The sequence below is a fragment of the Crinia signifera genome, chromosome 3, assembly GCF_055691185.1.
Source record: "Crinia signifera chromosome 3, ASM5569118v1, whole genome shotgun sequence".
Lineage (NCBI taxonomy): Eukaryota > Metazoa > Chordata > Amphibia > Anura > Myobatrachidae > Crinia > Crinia signifera.
The window spans coordinates 16304055-16327935 of NC_139219.1; the positions used below are offsets into that span (position 1 = coordinate 16304055).

At 48.9% G+C, this 23881-nt stretch overlaps 1 protein-coding gene across 1 annotated transcript; it reads right to left on the bottom strand.

The window, feature by feature from the left end:
* Positions 1-780: 780 nt before the first annotated feature.
* On the bottom strand, positions 781-20700 carry NFKBIE (NFKB inhibitor epsilon). The gene is made up of 7 exons (XM_083175391.1): positions 20552-20700; positions 18214-18588; positions 10147-10249; positions 6339-6540; positions 3899-3987; positions 3458-3706; positions 781-1942 (listed from the first exon to the last, which is right to left on the bottom strand). The coding sequence occupies exons 2-7, from the start codon at positions 18564-18566 to the stop codon at positions 1877-1879; spliced, it is 1062 nt and encodes a 353-aa protein (XP_083031517.1). The 5' UTR covers positions 18567-18588; positions 20552-20700; the 3' UTR covers positions 781-1876.
* Positions 20701-23881: the final 3181 nt, after the last annotated feature.

Genomic DNA, 23881 nt, shown 5'->3' on the forward strand with positions numbered 1-23881 from the left:
CACAGTTGACATGGACACAGTTGGAAGTCAACCGCTGCGCTCGGCACACTATTTTATTCTCCCACAACGCCCTAGTGGATGGTAGGGCATGAAATACCGCCTGTCAACACATGTCGGCTCAAAAAAACAGAAAAGAAAAAAAACATGTTGACCTTCCAACCTGTCGACCTAAACCCATGTCGACCTTGTCCCATGTGAACCTTGACACCTGTCGACCCAACGGTGTCAACCTAATGACTGTCGACCTAAGTGCTGTCGACAATACGACCGTATCCCTGTTCCACTGGAGGAAGTTCACAAACTAGGGGCCTGATTCGCACCTGTTCGCAGCCTAGCGTGAAAAATCATTCGATTGTCGACGACTTTTATCTCCGACGGAGATGGGCGAATTCGTGGCGGGCGCTGATATAATGTGACATCACCCGCCCGCCCCGAGCGGACATCACAAGCCCGCTTTCTCAGAGGAATGCCCAGCCTTTTTATTGAGACGCCCCTGCACCTGCCCCTTCCTTCCCCTAACAGTCTCGGCAAGTGTGATACTCACTGAAAGCTTTGCACATATGCAGACCCCCTCCCCCACCATCGGAAACTAGGCTGAATTCGACCCAACCCTTTTCGGATCTGAATCAGGCCCTTTGACCCAGGATATGAAAGCATTTATGTAAATGTGACAATGCCGGCACCTACACGTGTAGCCGCCTATAGAAAGGCAGGTGAAGAAATAACCTCCATGTCCAGCAGGGCCGGTTCTAATCACAACCACGGAGACGACGACGGCAGTGTAATAAACTGGATTATTTATTTCCTCATAAACCACAAATTCTTTAAGCTCATGGAAAAATAAAACTGCAAAAAAAAAAACCCTCAAAAAAACTGCAGGTATTTCAATATATAAAGTGAAGCTCTGATGAGGTGGCAGGATTGGTCACAAATGGCCATCCGTAACGTAACGTTGCGCCGTGCTTGGGCGCCAGGTCGCACACCTGCTTACCAGAGTGACACTGTGGTTTGTGGAATGAAGTTCAGGCTTTGTACCTTTCGCAAGCTTTATAACAGAGAGAGTAGGAGGGTAGAGGCGGGGAACATATAAGGAGGGTATTTGGTAAAGACGGGCACACATAAGTGAATTTGGTAGTAGCGAGCGCAGATAAGGAGGGCATTTGGTGGAGCTTGGGCAGCAGACGTGAGGAAGGCATCAATAACGAATTTCCTTTTCCATTAGGTCCACATGCCCTGAACAATATAGATCTTTAGTTAGAAGCGTGTATTTGCGACACTAGAGAAGGAGTTAGTATGGAATCCTATAGACACTAATATTACAAAGCAGACTCCTGGATAACGGAACTAGGGGGGTAAACAGTAGAAAGAGCTAGAGCTGCAGCAGGGTAGAGGAGGCAAGTTACAGCGACAAATGTGGAAGACAAAGGGGGGTGGGGGGGGGGGGCACATGAGGGAAACGGCACAAACATCCTAGCAATCCTAATCCTGGACATTTTCCAAGTAGGGATCCAGCTGCGCTACATTTCCTGAAATGCTGGATAGAACGTGACATGTAAGGCGATAAAGTCTGAGATGCAGTAACATTTCCCCCCCATACTCCAGTTTACCATCTGTGCACTGAATATAGGATTTCTTTACATGGCGCTGTAAGCATCTGCCCAATCTTCAGCAGTCCTTGTGCCACCCAACATCTGGCGGGGTAGCCTGTAGTGGCTCAAAAACACAGTCCTTGTGGCTTTAGCTGATTGGCTGAGCAGTCTCATTATGTCCTCTGTGATTGGCCAAGTTTGGCCGAGTCTGATCTAATGCTACATTACAGACTGTAGAGGCAGAAACAATTTCATTTTGGGCCACGAGGATGGACGTAGTTCCCTCGTCAGGCCGACGTCACCACAGGTTTTCCCGAAATCATCAGGTCATCGAAGGGGAGAAGAGCGAGAAGCTGAGGAAGAGGGGAGCACAGGGGTCAGTGACATCATTGTCTCAATCCATTCACTTACCGACAGCTAGGGAAACACTTGGGATACAGGCCTTAGGTCGACACCTGAAATAAGTCGACTTGGGTAAGGTAGACAGGGTCATAAGGTGGACACAAGCATTAGGTCGTCAACGGGAAGGTCGACAGTCAAAAGGACAGCATTGAATAGATGGAAATAGTGGCGGGATTGAATACCGCCCTTAGATGGTGTCCATGTCGACTTTTGACTGTCGACCATGCCCCTTGTTGACCTAGTTCAGATGTCGAACTTCAATGCATGTCGACCTGAATTGGGTCAACCCAATGACCCACACCCGTTGAGATGGTTATGGTAGATTAGATCTACAATGTCTAGGTCTACAGTCATATGGTAGACCACTAATGGTCGACAGAGTCAAAAGCTCGACATTCTAAAGGTTGCCATGGAAAATGTCGACATGCAGTTTTCATGGTATTTGTCTATGTCGACATGGACACTGTTTAAGTGTACTGCATCCCCTCGTATGCCTCGCCATGCTCGGGGCCTCGCCGCGCTCGCCATGCTCGGGGCCTCGCCGCGCTCGCCATGCTCGGGGCCTCGCCATGCTCGGGGCTCGGTGCCTCGCTATGCTCGGGGCCTCTCTGCGCTCGCCATGCTCGGGGCCTCGCTGCGCTCGCCATGCTCGGGGCCTCGCTGCGCTCGCCATGCTCGGGGCCTCGCTGCGCTCGCCATGCTCGGGGCTCGGAGCCTCGCTGCGCTCGCCATGCTAGGGGCTCGGTGCCTCGCTGCGCTCGCCATGCTAGGGGCTCGGTGCCTCGCTGCGCTCGCCATGCTCGGGGCTCGGTGCCTCGCCATGCTCGGGGCTCGGTGCCTCGCCATGCTCGGGGCTCGGTGCCTCGCCATGCTCGCCATGCTAGGGGCTCGGTGCCTCGCTGCGCTCGAAAAAGCTAGGGGCTCGGTGCCTCGCTGCGCTCGAAAAAGCTAGGGGCTCGGTGCCTCGCTGCGCTCTCCATGCTAGGGGCTCGGTGCCTCGCTGCGCTCAGCACACTATTATATTCTCCCTCCACACCCTAGTGGATGGTAGGGCATGAAATACCGCCTGTCAGCTTAAAATTATGTTCAAAAATGCATGTCGACTTTTTTCATGTTGATCCTGTTGACCCTGTCGACCAATAGTGGTCGACCTTATTACTGTCGACCTAGAGTCAATCTATCATGAGTCTGGATAGCGCTGAGATAAGTGCAGCTGCCATGGAAGAAGCATCCGTTACTATTGGCCTAGAACAAAAGCATCAACACTCATCCTCCACCTCCCCAGACTATCAAGCTCAAAGCCCCCCCAAAGTCTCTGTCCCTGTCCCCTCCTACAGTTACCCTGGCTACTCTCCTCCATGTGCCTGCACCTAGAAGTCCTTGGATACGGGTGTCCTAAATATCCTCCTCCACCAGCAATTACACCTGGTTTAGCATTGTGAATGTCATTGCTTCATTGCTCTTACCTGGTTATTCCCTTCCGCAAGATCTTGTGGGGTGTCGCCTTCTCGATTCCGCTGCAAAATGTCTGCCCCAGCTTGGCATAAAATCCTGGCGAGTCCGGCATCCTTCCTGCCGACTGCCAAGTGCAAAGGGGTGCAGCCGTTATACATGAAAGCGTCCACCTGAGGGCGCTGTTGTAGCAGATGAAGTAGTAACGGCCGATCCAGCATTTCCACAGCAAGGTGCAGTGCGGTCTTACCACTAGTGCCGTCCTAGACGGTGAGAGAAGGAGAAGGTCAGCAGTGACGCGTGATTCTGCCAAAGTATAGAGTCACATATGCACATAAACCAGGAGAACATTACACATTGGAGTAACGGACTGATTAATAGAATACAATGGTGACATGGACAAGTACACAGGCCAGACCAAAACATCACCGAAAAGGGAAAACAAGATCTGCAACCTGACTATTGATGTCTGCTCCACTTTCCAGCAGAAGAGAGATGAGGTCGTGGTTCTTCTTCAGGGTGGCGATGTGTAAGCAGCACAGTCCTGTGGATGCAGAGGGACATGGGGGCATTGAGAGATGTGGTGCACCGATATAGTGCATCCCCTCCTAACCCGGACCCAAACACTATCCTCACCAAGCACACATTGGGGTCTATGTTCTAAACATTGGAGAGAGATAAAGTGAACAAAAGTACCACCAATGAGTTCCTAACTGTTATTTTTAAAACACAGACTGTAATATAGCAGAGAGGAGCGGATTGGCTGGTACTTGATCTTTCTTCACCTGCTCATAGAAACATAGAATTTGATGGCAGATTAGAACCATTTGGCCCATCTAGTCTGCTTCTTTTTTACCCCTATTGTTACAACCCTATCTGAGCCTTATTTCTCTGGAAGAATATCCTTATGTCTATCCCATGCAAGGTGAATTTGCTGCACTGTCTTATGGTGTGTACACACGGTGAGATTTGTTTGCGATTCGATTCCTGCGAACTCACGTGAGATTTCTATTCGATTTTGACTTTCTGCACTTTTGATGCCCATGAGATTTGGACTTTCTGTATGTGATTTGCATGCGATTTTGACTATGCTATAAATTTAAATAAAAAAACTCTTCATACAAGGGAGTAGCTAGAGGACGCAGATCACATCGAAATTGAATCGCAGGGCAAAAAAAAACAGCATTCGATTCCTTCTATCTGTATTCGAGTTGCACTATATAGCCTTTGCTGCACAGTCTATTTGGCTATTCGATTCAGGCTAAGCGGGAGCGCGCATCGGCATCGAATCGGGAACGAAAGCTTAGAAATATGTTCGCTCTCCATTCAATGTCTATGCAATTCCAATTCAACTTTTGACTATATAGTCAAAATCGAAGGGTAAATCGCAACGTGTGTACACACAATTAGCTTCTACCACCTCTGATGGGAGGTTGTTCCATCCGTCCGCTACCTTTTCTGTGAAGTCAGTTTTTCCCCAAGTTTCCCCCTGAACCCCCCTCCCCCCAATGTCAGTGCATGTCCTTGTGTGCCAATACTTCTCTTCCTTTGAATACCTTCTATCATGTCCCCCCTGTCCCTTCCTTTGCTCCAATCTATACATGTTAAAACTTTTAGTCTTTCCTGGTATATTTTGTGATGTAGGCCATGCACCATGTTAGTTGTCCTTCTTTGTACAGCAGTGGTGTCAAACTCATGGCCCTCCAGCTGTTGTGGAACTACACTTCCCAGCATGCCCTCTCAGTTTTAGCAATCGATTGTATAAAGTCTGTGGCAGGGCATGCTGGGAGGGATAGTTCCACAACAGTTGGAGGGCCATGAGTTTGACACCACTGTTGTACAGTCTATAACACAGGCATGTCCAAACTATGGTCCTCCAAAACTGTTGTGAAACTACAAGTCCTATCATGCCTTGCTAAAGTTTTGCTATGAGGAAATGCTAAAACTATGGCAAGGCATGCTGGGATATATAGTTTTACAACAGCTGGAGGGCCACAGTTTGGACATCCCTGATTTAATGTATTTATATCCTTCTGGAGATATGGCCTCCAGAACTGAACACAGTACTCTAGATGGGGCCGTACCAATGACCTATACAGAACTGGACACAGTACTCTAGATGAGGTCGTACCAATGGCCTATACAGAACTGAACACAGTACTCTAGATGAGGTCGTACCAATGACCTATACAGAACTGGACACAGTACTCTAGATGGGGCCGTACCAATGACCTATACAGAACTGGACACAGTACTCTAGATGAGGTCGTACCAATGGCCTATACAGAACTGAACACAGTACTCTAGATGAGGTCGTACCAATGACCTATACAGAACTGGACACAGTACTCTAGATGAGGTCGTACCAATGACCTATACAGAACTGGACACAGTACTCTAGATGGGGCCGTACCAATGACCTATACAGAACTGGACACAGTACTCTAGATGAGGTCGTACCAATGACCTATACAGTGGCATTATTACTTCTTTCTTTCTACTGCTGATACCTCTCCCTATGCAACCAAGCATTGGACTTGCCTTCCTCATTGCTTTGTTACATTGCTTCCCTGCCTCTAAGTCACATGAAAAAGTGATTCCTAGGGGTCAATTCATTTAGCACAGTGTTTGAATAGGTTTGGAAACTCCCTCCAGTTGCTATTCACAACGGGCTGTAATTTTGGAGAATTCCAGTATTTGTGTCACCAGTACAATGGGTAGTCCCTGGCAGCCATCCATATGCTCTGGAACTACACATCCCAGCATACCCTGCCACCGTTTCAGCATGTACTAATAGCAACATCATGACAGGGCATCCTGGGAGGTGTAGTTCCAGAGCAGCACGTTGAATATTCCTGCCCCAGATCACTGTACACAGCAGCGCTCTCCCGTCACCTTTCCAGTTCTGTAACTGCAGGTTCTGTGGTCCTCTCGGGCCTTGGAGCAGGATCTTGGCACAGGCCAGGTTTTGGTTCTCACAGGCCAGATGTAGAGCAGTGTCGCCTTTCCTGTCCTGTAGCTCCAGGCTGACGCGTTTCTCCACCAGAGCGTGCACGATATCCACCTGACACAGGTAGACAGCCAGGTGCAGGGCAGACTGTCATGTGTAGAGGAGATACAAGAACTGTTAGGAGGAGAACTCATCGACTGTCATCAATGGAATGCACACAGCAAATGCCAGGGAGGCACCAAATAGAAGGAAGTTCAAGAAGTAAGTGATCAATTATTAACTTCTCAGATTTTCTGCCATACCCTCATTCCCTGCTGGCCTCAGTACACTCTGCTGTTAGGGTGGGATCGGCGCAGAGGGAAAACAGGAAAGGAGAAGGTCACAGAACGGGTGTGGAGCATTAGGTCACCAGCATGATGGTCAACAAGCATTAAGGTCGACTGGAGTTAAGGTCGACTGGAGTTAAGGTCGACATTGAAAAAGTCAACATGTTTGTTTTTTTACCGGAATGTCAACACAAACCGTAAAACGTAGCACCGCGTGCGCTCGACATGCTTCAGGCACACTATATTTTATTCTCCCACCACGCACTAGTGGATGGTAGGGCATGAAATACCGCCTGTCGGCACATTTTTGCTCAAAAAACAGTAAAAAAAAACAACTCGTGACCCATTATGAGCCTGTCGACCTAACCCATGTCGACCGAATGGTGTCAACCTAATGCTTGTCGACTTGTCATGCTGGTGACCCAATGACCGTATCCCCACAGAACAAGACACAACTGCTTTTCCCACTTCCAGGTGCACGGATATCTTGGAGAAGTTAATTCATCTCTGGAAAAATGAATTTTCACTAAATATTTCCGTCCCAAGCTCTGTGTACTGTGTTTTACTATGTCTGGGAGACAACGCATCTGAAGTTATACCCCTTTCACAACGCACAAATAACCCGGGACCAAACTGGGTTGTTGCCGGGTCGACCAGGGTCACTGTACAGTGTGAAAGGGCCTTTTGAAAAATCCCAGCAATAAAGGCTTTATCCCGGTCGACCCTGGATTGCTGGGCAATGTGAACGGATAAACCGTTCACGCTACAGGGAGGAGTCAGCGTCAGCTCCAAGTGCTGCTTCCTCCACCACCACCCCCGGGTGACGCGCTGCTGCTCCGCCCCCCCCCCCCCACCCCGATGACATCAACGATGCAGCTTATTCCGGGTCGCCGTGGGAGCTTCACCTTGCAAATGCTGGGTTGCTCTCGGGATGGACCCATAAAAAAAGAGCAGGATATAAACATCACAGTAGATAACTGACTTGCAGTCTCCTAGGTAACTAGTCCATATTTGGCAGAGCACATGGATGGAGGCTGCCTGTTCTCTGCTTATAGGAGGTTCCCCCCCACAACATGAAAACGACCCCTTAACATTGGGCAGAGGCTGAAAATTGGCAGGGGCGCACCGTGTAATCTCCTGACCATTTAGAGATGACCCTTTGATTAACATTTCAATCATTCTCCTAAAATACTACTCAATTTAGCCTCAATTGCTGCCCAATGTAATCATGAGATTTATGGGCCAGATGATAAAGGTAGAGAGTGATAAAGTACCAGCTCCTAACTGCCATGTTACAGGCTGCGTTTGAAATACGACAGGAGCTGATTGGTTGAGAATAGCTCTCTCTTTTTTTTCCCACTTTAATGGTGTTTAGACAAGGTCAGATGTGCCTACAGATACTATGCACGATCAGATCAGATCGGATCGTGGATAGTATCTGAAGGCACATCCGATTTTCATACAAGTCTGACTATATAGTGCAGATCTGCACTATATAGTCAAGGCAGACAGGACTTTCTGCCTTGCGATACGTGAACGCGCATCGGAATTGGATCGGGATCTGAAGGGTTAAAACCCTTGCGATCTGCATCCGATTCCGATCCGATGTTGACTATATCGTCAACATTGGAAGGCAAAAAGTACCGTGTGTACACACCTTAAGGCTTAATACATCTGGCACTATGGGGCCCATTTATCAAGCAATATTTGCGGCTAAATCCCCAAAAACATCCGTTTTCGGGGGTTAACCGCAAATATTAAGTAGCACTGAAATGATCCCTGCTGCTATCCCCCGCTGCAGCGCCGCCGGCCGCATCCCCGAAAGGTTTCTATGGGGGATGCAAAGCTGCCCGATGTATCAACATCGGGCAGCCCGGCATTGCACCCCTGGGCTATCGCCATTCTGATATGGCGATAGCCCATTGTAGCCTATGGCTACACATCGCACTGCCCAAGCGGCAGTGCGGTCAGCGGGGTCGCGGGGGGTAACCACGCAGACCCCCTGGCTTCCGGCACCGGGTATCGCAGGGACGGGCTCCTTTCGGAGCCCTATCCCTGCGCCCTGACAGGTCATACATTCGGGCGAAATGATCGCATTTTACAATGCGATCCTGGGCGGTAATATTCCGCCCAGATCGCATTGTAAATGTGATCTTGATAAATGTGCCCCTATGACCGGGTTCAGGTCAACAATACCTTGGTCAACCACTAGATGGCGTCTAGTTAGAGACCTATACTTGGTTGTCTGTGTTTACATGGGATGCGGTCATTTGGTCTACTGCATTATGGTAGAAAGTCATTAGGTCGAATCCATTAGGTCGACATGCTAAAAGGTCGACATGACTCTAGGTCGACATGGGAAAAGGTCGACATGATTCTAGTTCGAAAGGTCATTAGTTCGACAGGTCATTAGTTCGACAAGGTCATTAGTTCGACATTGTCTATGTCGACATTCACAAGGTCGACATGGAGTTTTTCCACTGTTTTTTGAGCCAACATGTGCCGACAGGCGGTATTTCATGCCCTACCATCCACTAGGGCGTGGTGGGAGAATAAAATAGTGTGCCGAGCGTAGCGAGGCACCGTGCCCGACGCATAGCGAGCGCAGCGAGCGATGCGAGGGGATGCAGTGCACTTTAAACTGTGTCCATGTCGACATTCAGGTAAAAAAACAGTGAAAAACCCCATGTCGACCTTGTGAATGTCGACATAGACAATGTCGAACTAATGACCTTGTCGAACTAATGACCTGTCGAACTAATGAACTTTCGACCTAGAATCATGTCGACCTTTTCCCATGTCGACCTAGAATCATGTCGACCTTTTAGCATGTCGACCTAATGGATTCGACCTAATGACTTTCTACCATAATGCAATAGACCAAATGATCCCAACCCGTTTACATAGACAGTGACAGTAGATCGACAGTAGGAAAGCATCGATGGGAACCTGTAGCAAGGTCAACACGGGTTTATCTTCTATTTTTGGTGCCAAATGTCACAGGGGTCCCCGAGGACACTAATAACTCTCTTATACAATAACCCCTGTGGGCAGCCACAGCTAATATCATATGGTAGCTTTAGGATGCCGGGCCCTCTCTCCCTCTGTGATGCTACTGTACATATTTAGGTAATCTGCGGACAATAAATAGGTATATCTGTAAGTCGTGCTCTCGTATGCACAGACGTGGCTGTCCTCAGCTTGCAAATGAGTCGCGGGTATCGGGACTTGTTTGGCAAGCCTGCGACTGCACTGGCACGTACGTAGGTGCCCGCTCTGCTGAAATGAATGGAGTGGTCGCCCACTGCATATAATCTCTGCAGTCTAACATCCCTTGTTTATAATATAGCTCGGTTCCTCCGTTATGTAATGCACCGCTGATCCCTTGTGATGTGATACCCCCAAGCAACTACCACCAACAGCATACCTGATAAAGGTCGTTCTGGATGTCCAAGACTTCCGTGGGAGCCAGGGAGATGATGTATCGGGAGAGCTCTGGGATTGAGTGAATGATAGACAGGTGCAGGAGCCTGCAGGGAGAGAAGCTGCGTCACTATAGTGTATAACTTTCTATTGCCCTTTGATGAATACAACCCACACATTAAAACTGTTCATAGCCAGAGTCAGGCAAATGAATTCCCCCAGAAGATCTGCTTCTATATCTGTTACCCAACCAGCCACATTACACCCATTCTCTACTCCCTTCTCTGGCTGCCTGGAAGTTGGCGAATTGCTTTCAAGATTGGCTTAATGACTTTCACAGCCTTTCATGACCACGGCCCCTGGAGCAGCTTCTGATTCCTTACTGCCCCGCTCGACTACTGCGATCTGCTGATGACGGACTATTACCTGTACCGAGAATCTGCCTGAACACATCTGGGGGTCGAGATTTCAGCTTTGTGGCTCCGAATCTATTCCCCACATAGTTCAGAGGCCCCCACTGTAGAATCCATCAAAAATAAACTCAAGACTTTCCTGTTCTCTCGAGCATTTCACTAACATCCACTGTTAGCTTGTTTTGTGCGGTTATGGCCAATGTCGAGCACTTCCAGTCCTATTGGGAGCAAAGTGCTATATAATGGGTATGGGTCATTGGGTCGACACACCAAAATGTCGACATGCATTGGGTCAAGGATATAAGGTCGACACCTGAAATGGGTCAACGTTCTAAAGGTCGACATGGATGGACACAAGCAGTCAAAAGGTTAACATGGGTTTTTTAAATATTTTTTGTCCCGAATCTCGACATGGTCACCATATTGGTGCACCCCTCGCCATGCTTCGGGCACAGTTACTCACTACGCTCGGAACACTATTCTATTCTCCCTCCAGGCGCTAGAGGATGGTAGGGCATAAAATACTGTCTGTCGGCACATAAAACATGGGTGATAAACCCATGTCGACCTTTTGTCAAACCCATGTCAACCTTTTAACTGTCAAACTAGACACTGTCGACCTAATGCTTGTGTCGACCATCCATTAATGTCGACCTTAAGCATATCGATCTATTTCAGGTGCCGACCTTTGGCGTGTCGACTCAACGACCGTATACCAAAAAAAACATTATTATTATTATTATTATTATTATTATTAGCCCTGGCAGAGCACTCTGCCAATCTACCCCATTCCAGGCCTAGCACAGTGATGAGCGACGTGCGGCCCCCAGCTCCTTCCTTTTCTGTTATTGTCAGATTTGATTGTTATAGTCTAGATCTAGAACACTTGTATTACAATGTTTCCTTGTATAAAGGCATGGTTTTACTTTATTTCGGAGAGGAGAGGGAGATGTTTTCCATCGATAGCCAAGTGTCCATCGATAGCCAGTTATACAGCTGCAGCCTCTGCAATCGTATCCCGAAGCACACAACAGTCATTTCTACAGCTGGGCTTGGCAACATTTTTTTAATCTAGGAGCCAGGATGAAAGTGTAGACGCCAGAAACATAAGTGCTTCTTACCTACATGCTCATTGCTATGGGTTTCTTACTCGATGCCAGGGGGGTTGCATGCTCAATGCCATGGGGGGATTACCCACCCTCCTCTTCCCTCCCCACGATTACCATGCGCGGTAACTGCAACAGCCGGGCAGAGGGGTGGACAAGCCGCATGGGTGTATCAGAGCAGGGCCCCAGCTATTTCAAAATCAGTCCGACAGCCAATCAGGAGCTACCACTGCCAATCCTGAGTGTCTGCTGAACCGCGAGCTCAGATTGGCTCACCAGCCAGATCGAGTTTGAAATACCCGCAGACCTGCTCTGATACAGCCGGGTTGCCCACCACTCTGCCTGTCTGGCTGTTGCCATTACCGCAAGTGCACCACTCTGCCCGGTCAGGGGAATGCCGGGGTGTCAAATCTGGTCTACAGGAAGTAGAATACGGTCGCCACGGTAACCTAGCCGACGGGATTTGTCGAGCCCTGTTGTATAGGAAGTGCCCAGGCAGGGGAGGAGAGATTACTTCCTTGTGATAGATAGTACAGGACAATGACTTGTATAGGCACGTGCCCCAAAAGGTGATTTCCTTATTGTGTAAGGACACAGGTGCAGGTACAGTGCCTGCAGGAGACAGAAGAGGACTCAGAGACACTGGGCCGTAGCATGCAGACAGGGGATTTCCACAGACTAAAATAACACTCACCACATCCTTGTGTCATTTCACTTTCTAGCACTGATCAGACCAGTTCTTACTGCACTATTCTCAGGAATAGAGGCTGCTCCCCCACAACGCCCACCATGACATTGTTTCCCAAGTCCGCTGGCGTCACCGGCATGGTAAGGACCTGTGGGGGACAATGGGTAACACACCGCGGACCATGGCCAGAAACACCACATGGTGTTACTGTACCGGGTCACATGGTATGTAACCTACAGTACTGCTCTGTACCTCCAATCATGCTATAGGGATACACAGTGTGGACTCGCACAGCATGGAAGATATAGCCTTAATGAGTCAGGGCTATAGAGGGCTTCTGGCCACAGCAACACAATGAGTGACAACAGCACACAGGAATGTCATCCACCTGGGGAAACCACACCACACAGAAATAGCCTCCAAAGCCACACGATAGGATGATTAGAAGAGCGCACGGTCTCTCAGCAGAGGGACCTGGAGGTCTGTGACACATCACTGTGCGAGAGGTCACTTCCCCTGTGCAGATCATGCGCTGAGAACTTCCGAATCGTAAACCACCACATCAGGGGAAAAACAGTCACATCTGCCTGATGGAAATGTCTGGGCCACGGTCACATCGTCAGTGGAAGCAGAGAGACAGATTGGATCCCCGATGTCACATTCATCTCCATTGTGCAGTTATATCTAGGGATGCCCTTATTGCAGGCGTGTCCAAACTGTGGCCCTCCAGCTGTTGTGAAACTACACATCCCAGCATGCCTTGCCATAGTTTTAGCATTCCCTAATAGCAAAACTGTGGCAAGGCATGCTGGGATGTGTAGTTCCATAGTTTGGGCCTGCATGCCTTATTCCATATGTACGGATTCATCCACAAGCGTCTGTAGGTGATTGTGACTGTAGATTTCAGTCCTAACCCATAATGGGCACATAATTATAAAGTAGGAAATAACAGACTATGGGGTGTATTCAATTAGTGTCGGATCCATGCCGACATTCATTTGTTCATATTCAGTCAGCGGACAAATCTGAATGTCTGATTTGGCAGCTGCTCTCACCCAGCCCGGCGGCAGGACCCGGTGAGCGAGGAGGAGGGTGCGGGAGGATGGCGAGCTCACCCGTCGCCGTCCTCCCTGCCTCAATACGACATTTTTTCAAGTCGGATTGGGATGAACGGAAACGGTCACACTTTGGTGGCCGATTCCTAAAGGTTCTTACTAAATATAGGATTGTAAGCTTGCGAGCAGGGCCCTCCTACCTTTTGACTGTCTGTAAATACCCTGTTTGTTGTATCACTGTCTCATTTGTAAAGCGGAATATGCTGCGCTATGTAACAAACGGTTAATAAATAAATAAAAATAAATAAATACCTCTTTGGCCTTTCGTAAATACATGTAACCTAGCTTGAACCAGGAAACAACCAGCAGGCCATGGGGGCAGGCCAGCAACCAGGAAACAACCAGCAGGCCATGGGGGCAGGCCAGCAACCAGGAAACAACCAGCAGGCCATGGGGGCAGGCCAGCAACCAGGAAACAACCAGCAGGCCATTGCCTGTTGGAAAGTTCAATAGGTTGAAAGTAATTAGGTGACCATGGTCAAAGGGTCGACATTAGTGTTGTTTTTTTTTGTTTTAAGGTGATTTTTCATACTTGAGCGAAGCGAGCGATGCAAGGCAACGTGGTACACTTGTACGGTGTTAATGCCGACATAAACTCCCCAAAATAAACCATGAGAAAGTCACGTTGACCGTCTCGACCTAATGCATGTCAACATTTTTCAAGTGTCGACCCTATGACCCTAAACAGTTGTGTGATGGAAAGCGGTGATCAGATTTCAGCTGCAATTCACGCCCAACTTGTTGGGGTGTATGGTGATAATGCCAGGTCACTTGGCCGGCCAGATCACTGCTCGACTTGAACGTTTGTCCTGTTGTTATCAAAGGCACGAATAACCCAATTCTGCTTCCTGCCCTTGAGAGGCAGAAATCTGATCACATGTTTCCGCCAGCGCCGCCATCTTGGAAGAGATGTTGGGACAGTATGACTGACAGAAGACACAGTGTCATGGCCGTGAGGGGAAGCGCTGGTCTGGTAGGTGGGAGAACATTACACACTGAGGTCTTGTTACCTTACTTATTGAAGGGTGCCGGACGGGTCCCCGACAGTCTGGATTCCGACAGTCATTACTCCGACGTCGGAATCCCGACTGCTACCTCGTGGGGGTCCATGACCCCCATAGAAGGAGAATAAAATAGGTGGCAAGCGCCACTGTGCGCACGCCGTGGCGAGCGCAGCGAGCCCGCAAGGGGCTTCATTGCGCTCCCCCCGCTGTGCAGTCGGGATTCCGACGTCTGACTAATGACAGTCGGAATCCCGACTGTCGGCACATATACCACACCCCTTATTGAACCACCTTCGTAGAATACCTGGAAATCAGTCGCTTTGTTATAAATGCTGCTATTAAGGGGGAAATTTACTAAAGGAAATTTGTAAAAAAATAGGTGTATTTGTATCCAGAAATACACTTATATTTGATATTTACTATCCCGAAAATACGGCAATTCATATTCGTATTGATGTATGTATTGATGTATTGATCAATACGAATATGAATTGCCGTATGTTCAGGATAGTAAATGTCAAATATAAGTGTATTTCTGGATACAAATACACCTATTTTTTTACAAATTTGCTTTAGTAAATTTACCCCTAAATGTCACGCTTGTATGTGAGGTTCCCAGCATGTGAATAGTGGAACACTAATAACCCACAGAACACACAGAAACAAGTAGTCAGGGGTTACATGGGTGAGAACAGACATTCTAGCTTAATGGAAACCTACATTCACCACTCAGTGTAATTATACAAGTCATCAGGCCATACCTTACTTTCCTCAGCATGTCCAGCATGGGACATGGGGTATAAATATACAGGGTCCCCATCAGTGCAGAACACACCTTATATCTTATACAGGGGATACCAATCAGTGCAGTACCACCGTCCTCCCAGCACCATATACAGGGTGATTCCCATCAGTGCAGTACCACCCTCCTCCCAGCACCTCATACTGTACAGGGCGATTCCCATCAGTGCAGTACCACCGTCCTCACAGCACCATATACAGGGTGATTCCCATCAGTGCAGTACCACCCTCCTCCCAGCACCATATACAGGGTGATTCCCATCAGTGCAGTACCACCCTCCTCCCAGCACCATATACAGGGTGATTCCCATCAGTGCAGTACCACCGTCCTCCCAGCACCATATACAGGGTGATTCCCATCAGTGCAGTACCACCCTCCTCCTAGCACCATATACAGGGCGATTCCCATCAGTGCAGTACCACCCTCCTCACAGCACCATATACAGGGTGATTCCCATCAGTGCAGTACCACCCTCCTCCCAGCACCATATACAGGGTGATTCCCATCAGTGCAGTACCACCCTCCTCCCAGCACCATATACAGGGTGATTCCCATCAGTGCAGTACCACCGTCCTCCCAGCACCATATACAGGGTGATTCCCATCAGTGCAGTACCACCCTCCTCCTAGCACCATATACAGGGCGATTCCCATCAGTGCAGTACCACCCTCCTCCCAGCACCATATACAGGGTGATTCCCATCAGTGCAGTACCACCCTCCTCCCAGCACCTTATACTGGGCGATTCCCATCAGTGCAGTATATGATCACATATCTTATACAGGGATCGCCAACAATGGTAGTATTGTCCCCCTTTCCACCACACACACACACACACATTTTATACAGGGCAATCATCAGGGACAGTACGTAGGCCTACATATTATATAGGGCATCCCCATAACTGCAGCAGACCCTACACGTTATTATACAGGGCATCCCCATCACTGCAGCAGACCCTACATATTATATAGGGCATCCCCATCACAGCAGCAGACCCTACATATTATTATACAGGGCAGCCCCATCACTGCAGCAGACCCTACATATTATATAGGGCATTCCCATCACTGCAGCAGACCCTACACATTATTATACAGGGTACTCCCATCGCTGCAGCAGATCCTACACATTATTATACAGGGTACTCTCATCGCTGCAGCAGACCCTACACATTATTATACAGGGTACTCTCATCACTGCAGCAGACCCTACACATTATTATGCAGGGCAGCCCCATCACTGCAGCAGACCCTACATATTATATAGGGCATCCCCATCACTGCAGCAGACCCTACACATCATTACACAGGGCATCCCCATCACTGCAGCAGACCCTACACATTATTATACAAGGCAGCCCCATCACTGCAGCAGACCCTACATATTATACAGGGCATCCCCATCACTGCAGCAGACCCTACATATTATACAGGGCAGCCCCATCACTGCAGCAGACCCTACATATTATATAGGGCATCCCCATCACTGCAGCAGACCCTACACATTATTATACAGGGCATCCCCATCACTGCAGCAGAGCTCACATATACTATTACACAGGGGATCCCCATCACTGCAGCAGACCCTACACATTATATAGGGCATCCCCATCACTGCAGCAGACCCTACACATTATTATACAGGGCAGCCCCATCACTGCAGCAGATCCTCCACATTATTATACAGGGCATCCCCATCACTGCAGCAGAGCTCACATATACTATTACACAGGGGATCCCCATCACTGCAGCAGACCCTACATATTATACAGGGTTCTCCCATCACTGCAGCAGACCCTACACATTATTATACAGGGCAGCCCCATCACTGCAGCAGACCCTACATATTATACAGGGTTCTCCCATCACTGCAGCAGACCCTACACATTATTATACAGGGCAGCCCCATCACTGCAGCAGATCCTACACATTATACAGGGCATCCCCATCACTGCAGCAGACCATACACATTATTATACAGGGCATCCCCATCACTGCAGCAGACCCTACATATTATACAGGGCATCCCCATCACTGCAGCAGACCCTACACATTATTATACAGGGCATCCCCATCACTGCAGCAGAGCTCACATATACTATTACACAGGGGATCCCCTTAACTCACTACATCAGACACCTCTGCATATTCGGATACAGGGGATCCCCACCTCTGCAGCAGACACCTCCACATACCAAGGCACCGGGAATACATCACACTAGGGGTTTTTCCTTTCAGGTCACAGGTATGAAACTGGGGGCGATTTAGGTATGACTGGGTCACTGCTGACGGTGACAATATATTTCCATGCACTTTTGTATAACCCTGCAATGAGGATAGCCCCTACTGAACGCCTCCAGCTCTCTGCGGGATTCCCTCGTATGGAACCGGGTCACCACATGGTATTCCCCGAGACTATTTTAATATTCTACAAAAAAAAGAAATAAAAGACACGAAAACGAAAAAGTTGCTCTGGAAACATTTAGCCCAGACAATAAATTATTATAATACAAAATAGAGATCTATTTTAATTGTATATGGTATAAATACTACAGAATAAAGAGGCCGATTTGGCCCTGTCCTCGATGGTGGGAGTCCTGGCTTACTTTTCATACCGAACAGAGGGGGAACAAAAAAAATCCTTTGATGGGAAGTAACCATCACAGGATTTTTCCACCGTGCGGTCAGATGCGAGTGGATAGGTAAGACACATATGTAAGTGTTTCACGGTTTTTTTTGAGCCGACATGTGCCGACAGGCGGTATTACAATCCCTACCATCCACTAGGGGCTTGCAGGGAGAATAGGCCCTACCCGCAGCATGGCGAACGCTACAGAATCTTCGAAGACCTCGGCGGACACTAAAAGGATAATGAATCTCCCCGAACTGTATACAATGCACCCCATAACTGCGTGGAGGGTAAACTTTAGAGCATAACTCACGTGTCCCCCTCTTCTGACAAGTACGTCAGGCTGTTAATGTGCTCCGTGTCCAGGCTGCCCGTCTCCGGCGTTTCACTTGAGGGCAGACAGCTCTGTGGCAGTGGTTCGGTTAACGACGAAGAGCCGTAAGAGGAGTCTATCCGCTCCAGGTCCTGGGGATCACAAACTTTGTCCGTAGATTTGGCCTCACGTGGGCTCGATCCATCAGACTTTGGGGATCCTTCCTCAGGCAAGGACTGAAGTCTAGGAACTTCATCCTCACTCAGAAACTGTACAGAGTCAGCAATTCCAGAGTCATAGCGCCCGTCTTCTGGATGGGAGCTCAGTTTCTTCCCATACCATTCATCCGCCATGGTGGACTTCTCAAAGCGCCAGCTGGAAATAACAAGACACATAGCACTTCAGCAATATAGACATACAAATGTATATTATAGATATTGGTGGTCTCTGAGGAAGAGTACAGACACTGGTGTGTTGCATGCTCCATCCAGGTACAGATATAGCTGCGCTCATCGTTGCTGCAATATGGCTGCAAGTGTCCGCTTGGCCCAGCAAGTCCAACCCGCAGCTCAGGATTGCAATGCTTTTTAATGAGATGCGGATGCGACTTTGTAGCACGTGCAACATGGTGGAGATACGCGCAAGCAGGCATAGACAAACCGGCATTCACAGGGTAAACCCAGGGTTTCTATGGCCGCGTTCCCCTGCTTCCGTCCGATGCCCGACCTCTGCCCACCCGTCCTGGAGCACACACTTCAGTGCGTGTGAAACTCGCCAAGGCGTTCACTCTGGGGGTTTGCTCATGCGCATATTCGTGCATGCGCAAATCCCAAACATCGGACGGGGGAGTCAATTCGGCCTGCATCAAGAAGGTCTGAATCACCCCGAGTACGGGCTGTGTAAAAAAACTCAGGCACAGGGGTGACCTCATAGGGCTGTATTCAATGCGGCTGGCGAGGGGGTTAAAAGGTGAGCATCGCCGAAAAACAAGCAACCGTTTAACCCCCGGGCTGGCCACACACCTTATTCAACGTTCCAGGGGAATCCTTGCTGTCAGAGGATGGCGAGGATTCCCCCAAACAGCAAGGTGTGTGACTAACGCAGGGAGCCCGCTGTATTTAGCCGCGATGCCTCGCTGTTTTGTCAGCTGCACATGGCGTTTCCACGGCGCTGTAAAAACCTAACGACATGAAAACGGCGTGTGCAGGGGGTCAGTTGAATACTGACCTGCGAGCTGTGACAGCGAGCAAAAAGGCATTGAATACTGCCCATAGTGTACAGTATAGTCAGATAGTGGGGGAGACCCCATAGTGTACAGTACAGTCAGATATCGGGGACACCCCATAGTGTACAGTACAGTCAGATATCGGGGACACCCCATAGTGTACAGTACAGTCAGATATCGGGGAGACCCCATAGTGTAAAGTACAGTCAGATATCGGGGACACCCCATAGTGTACAGTACAGTCAGATATCGGGGACACCCCATAGTGTGCAGTACAGTCAGATATCGGGGAGACCCCATAGTGTAAAGTACAGTCAGATAGTGGGGGAGACCCCATAGTGTAAAGTACAGTCAGATAGTGGTGGAGACCCCATAGTGTACAGTACAGTCAGATAGTGGTGGAGACCCCATAGTGAACAGTACAGTCAGATATCGGGGAGAGGGGAGTGTACAGTACAGTCAGGTATCGGGGAGACCCCATAGTGTACAGTACAGCCAGATAGTGGGGAGACCCCATAGTGTACAGTACAGTCAGACATCGGGGAGACCGCATAGTGTACAGTACAGCCAGACATTGGGGAGACCCCATAGTGTACAGTACAGCCAGACATTGGGGAGACCCCATAGTGTACAGTACAGCCAGACATTAGGGAGACCCCATAGTGTACAGTACAGTCAGATAGTGGGGAGACCCCATAGTGTACAGTACAGACAGATAGTGGGGAGGTCCCAGAGTGTACATAACAATCAGATAGCGGGGAGACCCCATAGTGTACAGTACAGTCAGATAGTGGGGAGACCCCATAGTGTACAGTACAGACAGATAGTGGGGAGGTCCCAGAGTGTACATAACAGTCAGAGAGCGGGGCCCCATAGTGTACAGTACAGTCAGATATCGGGGAGACCCCATAGTGTACAGTACAGTCAGATAGTGGGGGAGACCCCATAGTGTACAGTAAAGTCAGATAGTGGGGGAGACCCCATAGTGTACAGTACAGTCAGATAGTGGGGGAGACCCCATAGTGTACAGTACAGTCAGACAGCGGTGTAGCCCCGGGTGTAGTACAGGCAGAGAGCGGAGAACCGGGCCGGGTGTGTCGGGTCACTTCTCACCTCGCACATCAGGGGTTCCGGCAGCTTCATCTCCCAGGAACTAGTCTCTGACTCTCTGACACAGAGGCCTCTGGAAAACCCCAACCACAGCTGCGACCAATGACAGAGCGCGTTACTGATAGCGGAGCCAATCACAGGCCGCGTCCTACCCGCATCACTGTAGTGTACTAGAGACTAGTTATTACCTAACACTGTACACACTACACCCATTTATTATATACAGAAATAATATACATCCCCTGTATACAGCATACCTCCCAACGTGACCCTGTCCAGGAGGGACACAATGTTCTGCTGCCATCACTTGTTTTAAAAAGGTTAAGTGAAAAGAAAGGTGTTTCAGCACAGGTGATGGCAGTCAATAATTAAGAGGAAAGTCCAGGAATAGAACATTCTGTCCCTCCTGGAGAGGGTCATGTTGGGAGGTAGGATACAGTGTTATACCTCAATACTTACTACTACACCTCTTATATGTACATCCCTGCATACAGTGTTATACCTCACTACACCCCTTATATGTACATCCCTGCATACAGTGTTATACCTCACTACACCCCTTATATGTACATCCCTGCATACAGTGTTATACCTCACTGCACCCATTATATGTACATCCCTGCATACAGTGTTATACCTCACTACACCCCTTATATGTACATCCCTGCATACAGAGTTATACCTCACTACACCCCTTATATGTACATCCCTGTATACAGTGTTATACCTCACTACTGCACCCCTTATATGTACATCCCTGTATACAGTGTTATACCTCACTACACCCCTTATATGTACATCCCTGTATACAGTGTTATACCTCACTATACCCCTTATATGTACATCTCTGTATACAGTGTTATACCTCACTACTGCACCCCTTATATGTACCTCCCTGTATACAGTGCTATACCTCACTACACCCCTTATATGTACATCCCTGGGATACAGTCATAGGTCATCCACTAAGGAATATAGCCTGCAGGGAGGGTGGCATAGAGCTAAATAAAGATGGCAGGGAGGGTGGCATAGAACTGTCTATAGCCTGCAGGGAGGGTGGCATAGAACTGTCTATAGCCTGCAGGGAGGGTGGCATAGAGCTGAATATAGCTGGCAGGGAGGGTGGCATAGAGATGAATATAGCTGGCAGGGAGGGTGGAATAGAGCTGAATACAGCTGGGAGGGAGGGTGGAATAGAGCTGAATACAGCTGGGAGGGAGGGTGGCATAGAGAAGAATATAGCTGGCACGGAGGGTGACATAGAACTGTATATAGCTGACAGTGAGGGTGGCATAGAGCTGAATATAGCTGGTAGCGAGGGTGGCATAGAGATTAATATAGCTGGTAGTGAGTGTGGCATAGAGCTGAATATACCTGGTAGGGATGGTGGCATAGAGCTGAATATAGCTGGGAGAGAGGGTGGCATAGAGCTGAATATAGCTGGCATGGAGGGTGGCATAGAGCGGAATATAGTTGGCACGGAGGGTGGCATAGAACTGTATATAGCTGGCATGGCGGGTGGCATAGTGCTGAATATAGCTGGCAGGGAGGGTGGCATAGAGCTGAATATAGCTGGTAGGGAGGGTGGCATAGAACTGTATATACCTGGCAGGGAGGGTGGCATAGAGCTGAATACAGCTGGGAGGGAGGGTGGCATAGAGAAGAATATAGCTGGCACGGAGGGTGGCATAGAACTGTATATAGCTGGCAGTGAGGGTGGCATAGAGCTGAATAAAGCTGGTAGCGAGGGTGGCATAGAGATTAATATAGCTGGTAGTGAGTGTGGCATAGAGCTGAATATACCTGGTAGGGAGGGTGGCATAGAGCTGAATATAGCTGGGAGAGAGGGTGGCATAGAGCTGAATATAGCTGGGAGAGAGGGTGGCATAGAGCTGAATATAGCTGGCACGGAGGGTGACATAGAGCGGAATATAGTTGGCACGGAGGGGGGCATAGACATGAATATAGCTGGCATGGAGGGTGGCATAGAGCTGAATATAGCTGGCATGGAGGGTGGCATAGAGCTGAATATAACTGGCAGGGAGGGTGGCATAGAGCTGAATATAACTGTCTGGGAGGGTGGCATAGAGATGAATATAGCTGGCACGGAGGGTGGCATAGAGATGAATATAGCTGGCATGGATGGGTGGTATAGAGCTGAATATATCTGGCACAGAGGGTGGCATAGAGCTGAATATAGCTGGTAGCGAGGGTGGCATAGAGCTGAATATAGCTGGTAGCGAGGGTGGCATAGAGCTGAATATAGCTGGTAGTGAGGGTAACAGAGCGGAATATAGCTGGCAGGGAGAGTGGCATAGAGATGAATATAGCTGGCACGGAGGGTGGCATAGAGATGAATATAGCTGGCACGGAGGGTGGCATAGAGCTGAATATAGCTGGTAGTGAGGGTAACAGAGCAGAATATACCTGGTAGGGAGGGTGGCATAGAGATGAATATAGCTGGCACGGAGGGTGGCATAGAGATGATTACAACTGGCATGGAGGGTGGCATTGAGCTGAATGTAGCTGGTAGGGAGTGTGGTATAGAGCAGAATATAGCTGGCAGTGAGGGTGGCATAGAGCTGAATATAACTGTCAGGGAGGATGGCATAAAGCTGAATATAACTGGCAAGGAGGGTGGCATAGAGCTGAATATAGTTGGCAAGGAGGGTGGCATAGAGCTGAATATAGATGCTAGTGAGTGTGGCATAGAACTGTATATAGCTGGCATGGAGGGTGGCATAGTGCTGAATATAGCTGGCAGGGAGGGTGGCATAGAGCTGAATATAGCTGGTAGGGAGGGTGGCATAGAGCTGAATATAGCTGGTAGGGAGGGTGGCATAGAGATGAATATATCTGGCACAGAGGGTGGCATAGAGCTGAATATAACTGGCACGGAGGGTGGTATAGAGCTGAATATATCTGGCACAGAGGGTGGCATAGAGCTGAATATAGCTGGTAGCGAGGGTGGCATAGAGCTGAATATAGCTGGTAGTGAGGGTAACATAGAGCGGAATATAGCTGGCAGGGAGAGTGGCATAGAGATGAATATAGCTGGCACAGAGATGAATATAGCTGGCACGGAGGGTGGCATAGAGATGAATATAGCTGGCACGGAGGGTGGCATAGAGCTGAATATAGCTGGTAGTGAGGGTAACATAGAGCGGAATATACCTGGTAGGGAGGGTGGCATAGAGATGATTATAGCTGGCATGGAGGGTGGCATTGAGCTGAATATAGCTGGTAGGGAGTGTGGTATAGAGCGGAATATAGCTGGCAGTGAGGGTGACATAGAGCTGAATATAACTGGCAGGGAGGGTGGCATAGAGCTGA